General features: G+C 38.9%; 1 protein-coding gene across 1 annotated transcript; it reads right to left on the bottom strand.

Annotated features, from left to right (window-relative positions):
* Positions 1–5,511: 5,511 nt before the first annotated feature.
* On the bottom strand, positions 5,512–6,450 carry LOC101552744 (olfactory receptor 7A10-like). Its single transcript, XM_004615043.3, has one exon. The coding sequence runs from the start codon at positions 6,448–6,450 to the stop codon at positions 5,512–5,514; it is 939 nt and encodes a 312-aa protein (XP_004615100.3).
* Positions 6,451–14,396: the final 7,946 nt, after the last annotated feature.

Below are 14,396 nucleotides of genomic sequence, written 5' to 3'. Positions count from 1 at the left end.
GTAATGAAGAGCCCTAGAAGAAACAATAAAAAGTGATTTATTCTTACTTGAGCATTCATTATGCCTATAGCTAAAACCACTGGACTAGAGCTGTTACCGACTGGATTCCACGGGATGTCAATAGAACGCCTGGCCGCCCACCTACGAGATAGTCAGACTTCTTCATCAAGACCCTGAACAAACAGTTTGAGGCTCTTTGTGTTCTGGAGCAAGCAGATGCCATTGGGCTACACTAACACACAACAGGGATAAATGGAGACGTTACTGGCGCCCATTCGAGCAAATTGATGAGCCACAGAATGACAAGTGACACAAGTGATAGCTAAAATTGTTGCATCCTCTTATTCGAAAATTTAGTCCATTATTATCAGAGCACCCAGTCACCCAGTCTCTGCTTTCCCCCCACCAAATACCTTTCATTCCAAATTTGCATTGAAATAACACACTTTTTCCCCTTTATTTTCTATTTTTTTTTATTTGAATCACAGTGAGATACACAGTTACAGTGTTGTTCATGATTGGTTCTCAGCCATATAATATTCCAACACCGGTTCTTTCACCAGTGCCCATTTCCCACCACCAATGTCCCCAGTTTCCCTCCCACCATCCCATAACCTGCCTCTATGTCAGGCACCTTTCTTCTTTCTCTCTCTTTCTCTCTCACTCTCTATCTCTCACTCTGTCTCTCTCTGTTTCTCTCTCTCTCTCTCTTTCTCTGTCCCTCCCTATCTCTCCCTCATTTTGGACAGTATGGTTTGCAAAACAGATACTGAAAGGTTATCAGATGTATCCCTTGACTTTCAACACCAGTTCTTGTCCAAAGTAATTCTTTCCATCTACTTATCTTAACTGCCCTTTGCCCCACATACACTTGTAATATGCCTCCAACCATTGATAAGTCCTCATAGCCTGTTTTCCCTAGCCTTAGATGTTAGTCTCATACCATTTTTAATATACCACAAATGAGTGTAGTCATTCAATATCTGTCCCTCTCCCTCTGACTCATTTCACTCAGCATGGTACTCTCCATGTCCATCCATTTGTAAGCAAATTTCATGACTTCAATTTCCCTAACAGCTGCCTAATAGGGCATTGTGTAGATGTACCAAAATTTGTGTTTTCAGTCATCTGTTCTCAGGCACTTTTGAAATATGCTCATTCCTACAATGTTTCAAAGACTCGTCTTTGCAAAGGCAAACAATAATAAAATTTTTAAGAAAACACATTAAATGAAGTTGGTTGTAAGAAAAAATAAAATTTTACCTATGGATATGGATAGCATAGAGCATGTTACAGTTGTCATATTAAACATATGCCATATTAAAGATAATATGGATAGAATCAGAGTGTGTTACAGCTGTCAGGTATCAGAATGGGAAAAACAAACAGGTTGCTCTCTCCTTTGCAGGACATAATGAAGCAAGTCAAGGTAACAACACGGAGTGATCCTGCAACCTTGCCCGAAGAACTGAGTTAGCAAAATGGAAGAGGTTTAGGAGTTGTAAGTGACCCAAGGCTGATGGGAGGGAGATATCAATTCTTTGGGGGATGGTGTGGTAATACTTACAATATTTGTGGAGCTAGAGGCATTTCCTCTCCATATCAAATTCCAAATCCAGTCAGTGAATCTACTGTCCTGATTTAGTTCTTATACACAAGTCTACTGAAATTGTACATTTGCAGTCCATGTTAAAACTGTTTCTTTTTTTTTTAATTAGTGAATCACTGTGAGGCAAAGTTACAGACTTACAGGATTTCATGCTTATGTTTCAGTCATACAATGATCGAGTACCCATCCCTCCACCAGTGTCCATTTTCCACCACCAATGGTCCCAGCATCCCTCCCACCACCCCCACCCTGTCCCCTCCACCCCACCCTGCCTCTGTGGCAGGGCATTGCCATTTGGTCATCTCTCTTTTGGGGTGTTGTGGTTTGCTACAGAGGTGTTAAGAATGCATCATGTTCAGTCTATAGCCTATTTTCAGCCCACATCTCCCATCCCTAGTGGGCCCACCTAGCACCCTTTGCTTGGTGATCCCTTCTCTATCAGAGCTACTTCTTCACCTAGCATGTGAGGTCAGTTTCCAAGCTGTTGTGTATGCCTCTTGGTACTTATCTCTACTATCTTGGGTGTTAGTATCCCATTCTGTTACTTTATATTCCATAAATGAGTGCCAAAAAATTATTTGTCTTTATTCAGTGCATTTGAGACTACATATTCATAAATAATTTTCTCATAAACTTTGGGGGGGACCATATCTGATAGTGCTCTGGGCTTATTCCTGGCTCTACACTCAGGGATCACCTGGCAGGCTCAGAGGACCATCTAGGATATCAAAGATAGAACTGAGTATTCTGTGTGCAAAACAAATGCCATCCTTACTGGTACCCTCTCAGACTTTTATAAGGACACTGGTCTAAAGATAAAATTTTTTTCTTTCTTATATTTCCAACAATGACCATAAGGTGACTGCTAAAGTTTTTTTAAGGCAGACACACACACACACAAGCACACACACACATACACACATCACTGCTAGAGGGAAGTTGACATTGGTGGTGTGGTTGGTGTTAGAACACTGAAATTCAACTACAGATAACTACAAGTATGCCTGATACTCAGCTACAAATAATTACAAATATGCCTGAAAGTCAACTACAAATAACTTAGTAAAAAAATTGCCCCCACACACATACACACAATCATAATGTAAAAAACTGATAGTACTAACCCACAATATCATAAACTATAACATCATTCCTCACCAAAGTTTACACACATAAAGTAAAGGGAAAGGAGCCAGGTTAGCAAAATTCTACACCTTGTAAATCAAGGCAATGGAAAATAGAAACAAGTCCACCATGATCTCAGCACATTGGATCAAAGGAAAATGTCAGACAATTGAGGATGTAAATCACTGCCATCACACTCCATCCACAAATGCTTTCATAAGTGAATGCATGGAATGAAACTGTGAAAATCATAGTGTTAGCGCCGTCCTTCTTACATATGATAGAATTTTCTGTTTTTGTTGCTGTTTTGGTTTGAGGTCCTCACACAGCAGTGCTCAGGGATGACTCCTGACTCTGTGCTCAAGGATTACTCCTGACGGGGCTCCAGGGTGCCTATAGGATGCCAGGGATTGAACCTGGGTTGGCCTTGATCAAAGTATATGCCCTTCCCACTGTACTATTTCTCTGATCCCAGTGATGTAATTTTCTTAATTCCAAATTTCAGAGTGAGAACTATCAAGGCAAGTGTCTCAAGAACTGTTTTGAAAGATAATATAATATTTCCATGTAGTACTTCGTCTGGGTATTTCTCATCGATAGGTAAACATAGTTAATGTGTCTCCTCTTAAGAAACAGATGTGAGGACTTGAGAAATTAGCACTGAGGTATGATGCTATATGGTGCCTGCCATAAGCAATCCCTGAGTGCAAAATTTATATGTAAACCTGAGCACACCCAGGTGTAGATCCAAACCAAAAAAAAGCAAAGATAAGAAAAATATGTAACCATGTATATATTTTCACAACAAACACCATATTCCTACATCTGTTAACTACAATACTCTTTGGACATAGAGTATTTTTACTGGAGTCTTTCAAACTTCCAATTCATCTCCTACTTTCCTTCTGCTAGTTATTTTATGACCAACATTGACATATACATTGATTATTCGGTCATCGATCCTCTTTGGTGTCTAACATTACCAGTTGGTTTGGAAGCAACAATAAAAACAGTGGTCTCTGTTTTTAGAATTGGGGCTATGCTGGCAAAGTACACAGGTGATCAGGTAAACATTTTTGCCTTTCCCTAACTCTGGCCTTCTTTCTAATGCAATGTTTTGGTGACATTTAGACTCACCAGGGCAGGATTTTGGAGAGAAAGACCTCGGAATAGAAATGCAAGTTCCTTGTTGGGAGGCAGATTATAGAGACTGACGCCCAGACAAGACAGCAGGTAGGAGGAAAGCATTGGTCCCCTGGACAGATTCAGAACTCCAAAAGCATCAAAGACATAGGTCCAGGCTGAACGAGCTAAGGAGCAGCCCTGAAGAGATATTTATGGCCCCCTTTCCTGCTCATTAGGAACTTTTCCAACTAGTTACTGCAGCACTTGGTAACTGATTTCCCAGTGGGTCACTCTTCTGGACAGAAACTTTTGAACTGCTTTTCTTTTTTTCCAGGAGATCTTGTTAAACTATGTGTCTCATTATGGTGTATCTAATTATGATGACTCTCATACCTCTCCTGATTTAGAAGAGTTGCCTCTCAAGAGTTTATGCCAAACTTGAGTTAAACTTTATTAAGGTGTAAGAGTTGGAATATAGTCATTGTGTTTTCAAAGCATTGCAGGCAATGAGTTCAGACACAACCTAGTAGATCTCTAGAGAATTCCACGACTCCTATTCTATTCTATTCTATTCTATTCTATTCTATTCTATTCTATGGAGTTCTAACATTTCCCTCTACACCAAGATCCATGCTACTTCATGAAACACCTGTGTGCTATATACTTCTTGGCTCTGTCAAACTTTTGCCAAATTAAAAAGAAATTAAATTATTATTTCACTTATTCTGATAATAATACTGTTATATAAATAACTCTTATAACAATAGAAAAATAATACTTTATTATTACATTAGAAGATTAGAATGACTGTCATTATAGTTATGAAACTTTTCTTATTGCAAGAGACACTCATATATAATTTGAATATGTGTGATATATAACGGAGGCAAAAAATCAGGTAGAATTATGCTATTGACACCAAAAATAGATTGAAAAGATAAATTGTTTAAAAGCAAAATTGATATTATAAGGCATAAAGAAGTTCTATCCATCAACAAGATTACATTCATTTCTAAATACAAATAAAGATTAGTGCACTAAAAATACATGATGTGAATAAGATATAAAAATGAGAAATTGAAATAAATACAAAGTGGGAGAAGACACTACATTTATTTTGAATCAAGTCATACATTAAATCATTGACAAACAAGTGAACACACAAAAGTTGTTGTAAGAATTTCTGCTTTCATAAAATAGATAAACAACTTGATTCCACTGGTGTCTTTCCCTCAAAGATGTATTACATTTTGTGACTCATTTTGTGACTCACCTTAAGAAAACTTCCCCCCTCTGATGAAAGTAATATAACCCATATTCTTTGAAAATAAATTGTTCTGAAGAAAAAAATTCATGTAGTTCATGACACAAATGTAAATTTCCAAATATTTCAGATTCAATGTTGGCAAATTAAGTGTAAGAACTGGTAAATATAAAAAAGCATTTCATAGCAAAAAAAGACCAAAAGAACAGAAACATGAAAAGAGTATCAAGCAGTTTTTATTAGGGGGAATTGCAAAAGAACACTGAAACTTAGTGAATCAATAAATGTTATAGGAAAAATTCCACAGTTTTGATTCAAAAAAATAAGCATTTTTGTCATTTTCTAATGGATCCCTTACAAAAATAGCAGTTCTTCAATCCTAGGAATATTACCCCTTTATGATTTTCTTCCCAATGAGATTCTGCAGAGCCCCCTTGATGTCTTTGTTCCTGAGACTGTAGATGAAGGGGTTCAGCATAGGGGTGACCACCATGTACATCACCGAGGTGATCGCTATTGACCGTGAGTTCTGGGTCACAGCAGAGCTGAGGTATACCCCTCCGACAGTGCCATAAAATATGGAGACCACGGAGAGGTGAGATGAACAGGTGGAAAATGCTTTATATTTCCCCTGGGCTGAGGAGATTTTACGGATGGAGGAAACAATCTTATAGTAAGAGTAAAGGATCCAAGCCAAGGGCCCACCCCCCAGAAGTCCAACTGAAAAATATATCACAAGATTATTAAGAAAGGTGCTCGAACAAGCAAGATGGAGCACTTGATTGAGTTCACAGAAAAAGTGGGGGATTTTCAAGTCGGTGCAAAAGGACAAGTGCAACACCATTAAGGTTTCTGTCAAGGAATGCAGGGAACTTGTGATCCAGGACCCCAGAACCAGCAGCCCACAGAGCCGGGGATTCATGATGACCGTGTAGTGAAGGGGGTGGCAGATGGCCACAAAACGGTCATAGGCCATCACGGTCAGGAGAAAATTGTCCAATCCTCCAAAGAGTATGTAAAAGTACATTTGAATGATGCAGCCTTCATAGCTGATGGCCTTGCTGTGTGTCTGGATGTTCAGCAGCATCTTGGGGACAGTGGTGGAGGTGATGCAGATGTCCACAAGGGACAGGTTGGACAGGAAGAAGTACATAGGCGTGTGGAGGTGGGGGTCTGAGCCGACGGCCAGGATGATGAGCAGATTTCCAAGCACAGTGATCAGGTACAGAAAGAAAAAGAGGCAGAATATGAAAGGTTGCATTTCTGGTTCCTCTGACAAGCCTAGAAGAAGAAAATGTATAATTCCTGTAATGTTCTTTTCTTCCATGAGTTGGAGGGCACTGTAAGAAACAGGAAAAATAAAGTTACTTTTCACATAAACAGGCAAGGCTTAGATATTTCCAATCTACATTTCACATCCTATTGTCAGAAAATTAACTTAATATATGGTGACTGTTAACTTCTCTCTCCTCAATACTTTTATGTTAATATACCCCTATCTCTGCTTTTCCACAAGACAGCTTCCACACTATTACTTTTTATTAAAATATCTCAGGCTTGGGGATGTTCTAAATGGGTTCCTAGCATGTCCCAGGATTATCTGTTTCATGGGTCTAGGATGCTGAAGAAACTTTCCTGTAACCCTAATGACAGAGAAATACTATCAGCAAATTAAAGTTCATTTCACGGCTCACTATGAGAGGTGCTGTGATGAATAATGAAAGGTGACCCAATGAGCTTGAGGGAGGAATACTTTAGAGACAGGTGTGCTGTGGAAGCCCATACTTAGAACAGATGTGAAAATTTCACCCTTAAAAATATAGTCTTCGATGGGGGCTGGAGCGATAGCACAGCGGGTAGAGCATTAACCTTGCACGTGGCCAACAAGGGTTCGATTCCCAGCATCCCATATGGTCCCCTGAGCACCATCAGGAGTAATTCCTGAGTGCAGATCCAGGAGTAACCCCTGTGCAATGCCGGGTTTGACCCCAAAAAGAAAAAAAATTGTCTTCGAAAGCAAAGTTTCTTCAATCAAAATATTCAAAGTTTCATTTCATGCTCTGTGATCAACTAGGAAGGCTTAGAAAGTAATAATTTCAGCTTTAAAATAAAAAGTGAGGATGGAGCGATAGCACAGCAGGTAGGGCATTTGCCTTGCACGCAGCAGACCCGGATTCAACTCCTCCTTCCCTCTCCCCTCTCAGAGAGCCCGGCAAGCTACCAAGAGTATCCCGCTCGCACAGCAGAGTCTGGCAAGCTGCCCGTGGCATATTCTATATGCCAAAAACAGTAACAAGTCTCACAATGGAGATGTTACAGGTGCCCACTAGAGTAAATCGATGAGCAACGGGATGACAGTGATGCAGTGACAGTGATACGGTGATTAATATATTAAAATATATAGACTCAGAAGTAAAAATATAATTAATAAATAAAATATAAAAATAAAATAAAGACATCACTGGAAAAAGTAAAGAATTAGTGATAAGTAATATCTTTGGTTTTGAGCCACACCTGTCAATGCTCAGTGTGACTTCTGGCTCTGCACTCAGGAATCCGTTCTTGTGGTACTCTGGGGATCATATGGGTACGAGGAATTGAACCACGGGCATCTGTTTGCTAGAAAAGCCCTATCCCACTGTACTATCTGTCCCCAATATCATTATTTCAAAACCAGACAGTTATAAGAAATCAGGTCTAAACTTCAGAATATATGGAATAAGAGGCAAATTAAAATGATTATCAAATATCTTATTTGTATAATCATTAAAATAACACCAAATCGTATTCACTATGACAAACTTAGTAATAGTTTATGAAAGCAAGAAGGTATCAACCCTGTGTGAGACAATTATAAAATGATCCTGGGGAATGTTTCAATAGAGGAAGTGAAAGATAGTACATGTTTGCAAGATTTGGAACTGTTGCAATGTTGGAAAAATGATTCTTGGAGGCATCTGTAAGAGTTAAAACACATGGATGTTCTCTAACTCACACTTCTTTAGTCTCTCCACTTAACAGTCCAACCAGCTAGTTTTCATTTTTTTCCAGAGGACAGTTAGAGAAAAGAAGAGAAACGTGTGCACAAAAAATTTGAGATATATTTCTCCCTGCAAGGAAGCACAGTCTTAACATTCAACTCAAAATAACCCGTTGGATTGCTATTTAACAACCTATTAGCTATTTAGATTGCTCTCTGATGGGTAGTATTAAAGAACATCAAAGGTATAGATAGCTAGGGTATTAAAGAGAATCACTCATACCAGCACCTGCCAGGTCATGAACTATTATCGCATTGTGGTCAATAATAATAATTCTAACTACAGGATCTGAATGACATGAAACTACATGTGGATTTGAGAATGGAGGAGGACCCAGAGAAAATCATGGAAGTAGAAACTACAATGATTCTGAGAATTATAACCAGTAACTACAGTTTATGTAGTTATCCTATGAAGAATGGAGACTCTGCTTTGGAGGTGATAAGAACTAAGGGCAACTGAGGCTTAAGTCAAGTAAATATGACAGGTGCCCAGGAGTAAATAATTTTCAGAGTCAATTAACTCCCAAGTTACAAAAGCATAGCATTAACTGTCATCCTGTTTCTATACACACAGGACATTGCTCTCAAGTAAACCATGAGAAGGACATAAGGGAAAGAGAAAAAGCTATATTTCACTTAGGAAATAAAAATCCAGAGATCTCTGAAGAATTTGATTTTACAAGTCACAGGTTCTGATTAAGGGAAATAAGAGGTTAACAGATAGGGGAAGCAGAGCACAAAGGAGAAGTTTAAGATAATACCAAGGAAATGGAGCACTTAGGAGCACTGTGACAGGTGGGACTCAGTAAACCTAAGCTCCTTGCTGAGAGGAGAAAGGGTGGAGAAGAAAGGACAAACCAATGCTGAATCTGAAATGTTTAGAACGATAATCCAACAGTATGGTGGAGAAAAATATGGTCGAGGAGGCAGTGGGGGAAGTGTGGGTTATAGGGAGAAGCAAATATTGAGTTTCTTCCCATTTGCCATGGCTTCACTATACAAATAGACAAAGATGAGAACCAGAGGTAATAGAACAGATTTAGGTTACCAGGGCAACAATGTTAAGGAAACTCCGATGCCAGCCTGTAGGATATCATTGGTTTGTCCTTTCTCCCTTGCCACAAAGAGTGTAGGCATATCTGTAATAATCTCTAAATATTTTAAGACAACATTGGTATGTCCTGTTCTCCTTGCTACAGGGGGCTTAGGTATATCGGGTCACACCCATCAAGGTACTCCCGAGTCACTCCTATTCCTTTGTCTATCTGTAACCACTTCTCTATGCTCTCTTCCCCAACCAGTTAAACAGCTTTTCCCCTAATCAGACTCTGTTAATTTGTAAGGTCAGACCTTTCTTGGACACTGAACTTGTATTGTAAGTTAATATTGCCTTTCTCCTCTCCTGGTGCTTTTAAATAGTTTACTTTAAAACAATGTCCTTTTTGTATGGACAAAGAAAGACAGTTGTTAATATGGTTTGGTAACATGAGATTTAATTGGCTTCCAATATTATTCACTCCCGGGCATCTGCTTTCTCAACTTAAGCCTCAGCTGCCCTTACTTCCTAGCACCCCCAAAAACAGAGTCCCAATGAGGGACGGGATGGACCCAGGGCAAGCGGTGGGTTATGTGCTACCCTGGCATCGAGATGGGCCTGGCCAAAGTGCCTAATGCTTAACTATATGTTAAGAGCTTGGTCATGGACATGTCATGTCATGATACAAAAGCAACGATGAGACTAGGACCCTGCTAGGGATAGGAAAGACTAATCTGGCCTGAGCACTGTAGTCTGAGATCGAAATGACCCCAGGAGAGCAATTCTATAAGTTTAATGCATCTCTTGCTATGTCCATATAAAATGATTAATATTATGAATACTTATATGTTAGTTGGACAAGGAGAGGAGAAACACACCCATGGGATTCCACTCTTGGGTGGGTGTCCTGCTGAAAGAGAATCTGTCCTAGAAGAAACATTCCCTGAGGGAAAGAACTTTACCCCTATTGATTGTGACCACACCTATGTGGAAGCCCCAACCCCCCATGCTGGGGGATTTAACTAGGCTGAAAGAGTGGGCCAGTTCCAGCACGAGATCTAGAGAAGCCAAATCGAGATCCAGATCCAGAGGAGAAGGAGAATGAAGTAGCATAGGAGAGGAAGAAGCAGGAGGAGAATCAGAGAATGGAGATGGGAATGGAATAAACTGCAACTGAGACCAACCAGCCTAGCCCTCGTTCCTTCCCCTTCACCTGCCTCATCATCACCATCAACCTCCCCCGGGGTGGGGGAAGCAGCTGGAGACTACCGAACTCGGGAAGCTGGAGAGATAGAGCGCCACTGCCCTGTGCCCAGTGTGGTGCCCCCTCTCTTCTTTTTTTGGTGTGTGTTTACACACCAGCCCTACATAAAACGGCAGGGATAAGGCAGAAGACACCAGAGCAGATGCAGAGAGGCGTTTTGCAAATGGATTAGATTATTGAATAACATCACCTTACTGTGGTGTAAGGATTAAAATAAAAAATATTTTTAAAGCCTTTGAGGCCGTTTCTTAGTTTTTAATTGTTGTTTCTTTCTAGTGATCCTTGTAAGAGTGTAAAAGTATTTCTTCATTGATATTCTTAAATTTGTAAGTTTCAAGTGACATGTGTACCCTTTTTAAAGATTTTTTCCCAAAGTCTTGCAAAGCTATTAGCCAGAATCATGGTGTAATAAGACATACTGCTTTTCTTTTAAAAAAATTTGAGTGCATAGGGTTAAAAAGCTGTATTATGCTTATTATTCAATAAAATAATCCTAAAGAAAAAATAAGTCTAAATAGTGACTGACATCAAACTGGTTGCTATGAAGGTACATCTACCTGGCACTGACAAATGAGAAAGGAAAAGGAAGAAAGATTAAAAAGAGAAGTCATATATAACCTCTATTATCATTTTAAATAAAGGTGCACATATTGAAATATGCTGTTACCGTATAAAAGTTATTTTCAGTCAAGTGGAAATAATGCTTGTCAATGGCCGATGAAATGGAATGTGCATTTAAGAAATAGATTCAGTGGGAAAGGAAAGTGTAAGGACTCAAGAGATGGGAAAAGGAGTTGACAGGAGGATTTAAAGGTGATGAGAACCAATAATAAACGTGAAACTGAGCTTAGCTCTTTTGTTTAATGATACACATGTGAGAAGCATTAAAATGTGCTTCACATGTAAGATAAACAGAAATTCATTGCACACAAGGAGTGTGCAGCTCATTAGGGCACAGAAGGAACAAAACGAATGAAAAACAGTCCAACCTAGCTTACAGTTCAGATCCAAAAAAGTGAACCATTTCCATCTTTCAGAAACCAAGGAAATCATATCATTGTGTTTCAAAAGTAACAAAATTCATCTTTCACTGAGAATTACCAGTATACCCCACATTTTAAGCAAGTTGCAGATAATCATTTGTCATAACTGTGTTTGAAAATGGAATTCTTTGTAACTAATTTAGCCATAACTTTACAATTATTTTCCATATTCTAATACCAATGGACTAAAATAATTCTATCTACCTTAAGCATAAACTGGAAAATAGATTCATTCAAAGAAATTAATTCTCACTTGCATGGCACTGGAATAAAAGATTCAAATTTGTTACAGACTATATGTGGATTCATAGTTTTGAAAGAAATGCTTACTCTGACATGAATGGAAATTTCCATTAAATGACCAGAAACAAAATATTTTTGTGAAAGAAGTTGCTTCCAGTTGTTCCAGAGGTTCTGTATATAGTTCAAAATTGGTGTTCTCCTCTATTTACCTTAGGTAAAGAGCTATATTTTACTGTACTGAGTTTTTCCAATGTGCAACTATAGTGAAATCATTTTGGATCTTGAAAATGTGCTCTCATGACGACAATTTTTTATTTAGAATGAATAGGTACATATTTGCTTGTAAAGAAGCATTTCCTATTTTTTTCTGTTTTAAAAAAGGATTTAATTTTTTTCAGCCATAGAATTACTAAAACTGGCATTTATTTTTAACTCCAATTTTTAAAAAAATTTTATTAGAGAATCACTGTGATGTACAGTTACAAACTTATGAACTTTTGTGTTTGCATTTTACTCATACAGTGATCATTTACCTATCCCTCCACCAGTGCCCATTCACCTCCACCAATGATTCCAGTATCCCTCTCACCACCCCCACCCCATCCCCCACCACCCCACCCTGAGCATTTCTTATATTTTATAGGGACATTTGGTTAAAAATAAAATTTCTTCTTTCTCTTTTTTTTTGGGGGGGGTTTGTTCCCACCAACAGTGCTCCGACCTATTCTTTGTTCTGTGTTCAAGGTTACCTTGGGGGAGGGGGATTGAAGGACTATATGGGGTGCAGTACCAGTTTGAACTGGCCACATGCAAAGCAAATGCCCTACAGTACTAGCCCTCCAAGCCCTCCCCTTTCTCTTCCAAACAGAAAATGAACATTGAGGCAAAAACTCAAATCTTCTATAAACAAATTCCAAGGGAACTCTAGTGTAAACTATTGAGAATGATAATCTCACCACATCATAAATTGTCACTTATCTCTAATACAGCTCTACCTAGATAATGAAATAAAAAGACAATAGTCAGATGACTAACTAGCTGCCATATTTTGATAATCTTTAATGAATGCAATGAAAAACAAGAAAAGTTACTGTGACTTGAACATCACTATCACTGTCACTGTCATCCCATTGCTCATCGATTTGTTCGAGCGGGCACCAGTAACATCTCTCATTGAGAGACTTATTGTTACTGTTTTTGGCATATCTAATACTGCCTGTGTAAAAATAGTTGTGTGTGTGATAGACTTCTTTCCATTTTTAATTTTCTGTTGAAGTACAATTTTCTGTGATATGTTCAAGTCACATATCCAATCTGTGGATATTGGATATGTGACTTGAACATATCACAGAAAATTGTACTTCAACAGAAAATTAAAAATGGAAAGAAGTCTATCACACACACAACTATTTTTACACAGGCAGCAAATGAAAAATGAGAAAGTAAACACCATCACCATGGCCCTTATTAATTTTCAGAGTGAGATGCATGGAATATAGCTCTCAAGATGTTTGTGTGCGTAGTCATTTTTCCAGCATTCCGCATTCTGGATCTTCTTCATCTATAGCCAAGCATAATTATGTGATTTATCTAAAATTAACATGGATTTTTTTCATCACTCCATATCCTTCCACATCAAATTCAGTATTTCTTTACTTCCATGCTCTGCCATGATCATAGGACTTACTTCTACTTTAGCTGGAAGCTTTTAAGCCCTCATTCTCTCTTCTTCTGGCCTGGAGGGATAGTCCAGCGGGAAGGGCATTTGCCTTCCACGCTGGCCGAATTCCTTCACCCCTCTCACAGAGCCTGGCAAGCTACCTAGAGTATCTCGCCTATACGGCAGAGCCTGGCAAGCTCCCCGTGACATATTCGATATGCCAGATACAGCAACAACAAGTCTCACAATGGAGATGTTACTGGTGCCCGCTCAAGCAAATCAATGAGCAACGGTATGACAGTGATACAGTGATACAGTGATTCTCTCTTCCAATTCTCATTTTACTAATATCATTATACACTGACACCGATCCCTTAACTGATTTTTAATAATTATCCTTTTTGGTCACTGTGAGCAATAAGTTACTGAATTAATAAGGAATAATAGAGAGCAGTGGTATCTGACCAGGGATAGTGGAATTGTTTGGTGAACTCAAGTTAAATTTTACCTTTTATTCTCTCTCTCTGATTATGCTTTACCTATGAACTCACCTGGGTGAGATTTCTCAGAGGAAGGACGCTGAGTTGAAATACAAAATACACTCTGGGAAACTGATGATAGAGACCACAGACCACACAACAGGTTGTAAGGAAGCATCAGAGCCCTAGAGAGCCTCACATCTCCAAACTCAATAACCATGTCTTGACCAGCCCTGGTTGAACAAACAGAAGGACTCAGAAGAGGAGATACTTATAGCTCTCTATGTCTGTTCATTATACAAATCTCTAATTAGTTACTACAACCACTTGGTATGAGATTTCCCCAAGGGTCATTTGTCTGGACACAGCGAAAATTTTCTATTGGTTTTTTATTCCTAACAGGAGTTCTCGTTAGAGGTCAGTTGCACCCAATTATGACCTCTACATGAATTTCCTGGCACACAGACAGATCATTGCTCAAAAGTATATCCCAATCATGAGTTTG

Source organism: Sorex araneus, chromosome 2 (genome assembly GCF_027595985.1).
Source record: "Sorex araneus isolate mSorAra2 chromosome 2, mSorAra2.pri, whole genome shotgun sequence".
NCBI classification, from domain to species: domain Eukaryota; kingdom Metazoa; phylum Chordata; class Mammalia; order Eulipotyphla; family Soricidae; genus Sorex; species Sorex araneus.
This window is presented reverse-complemented; position numbering and strand designations above follow the sequence as displayed.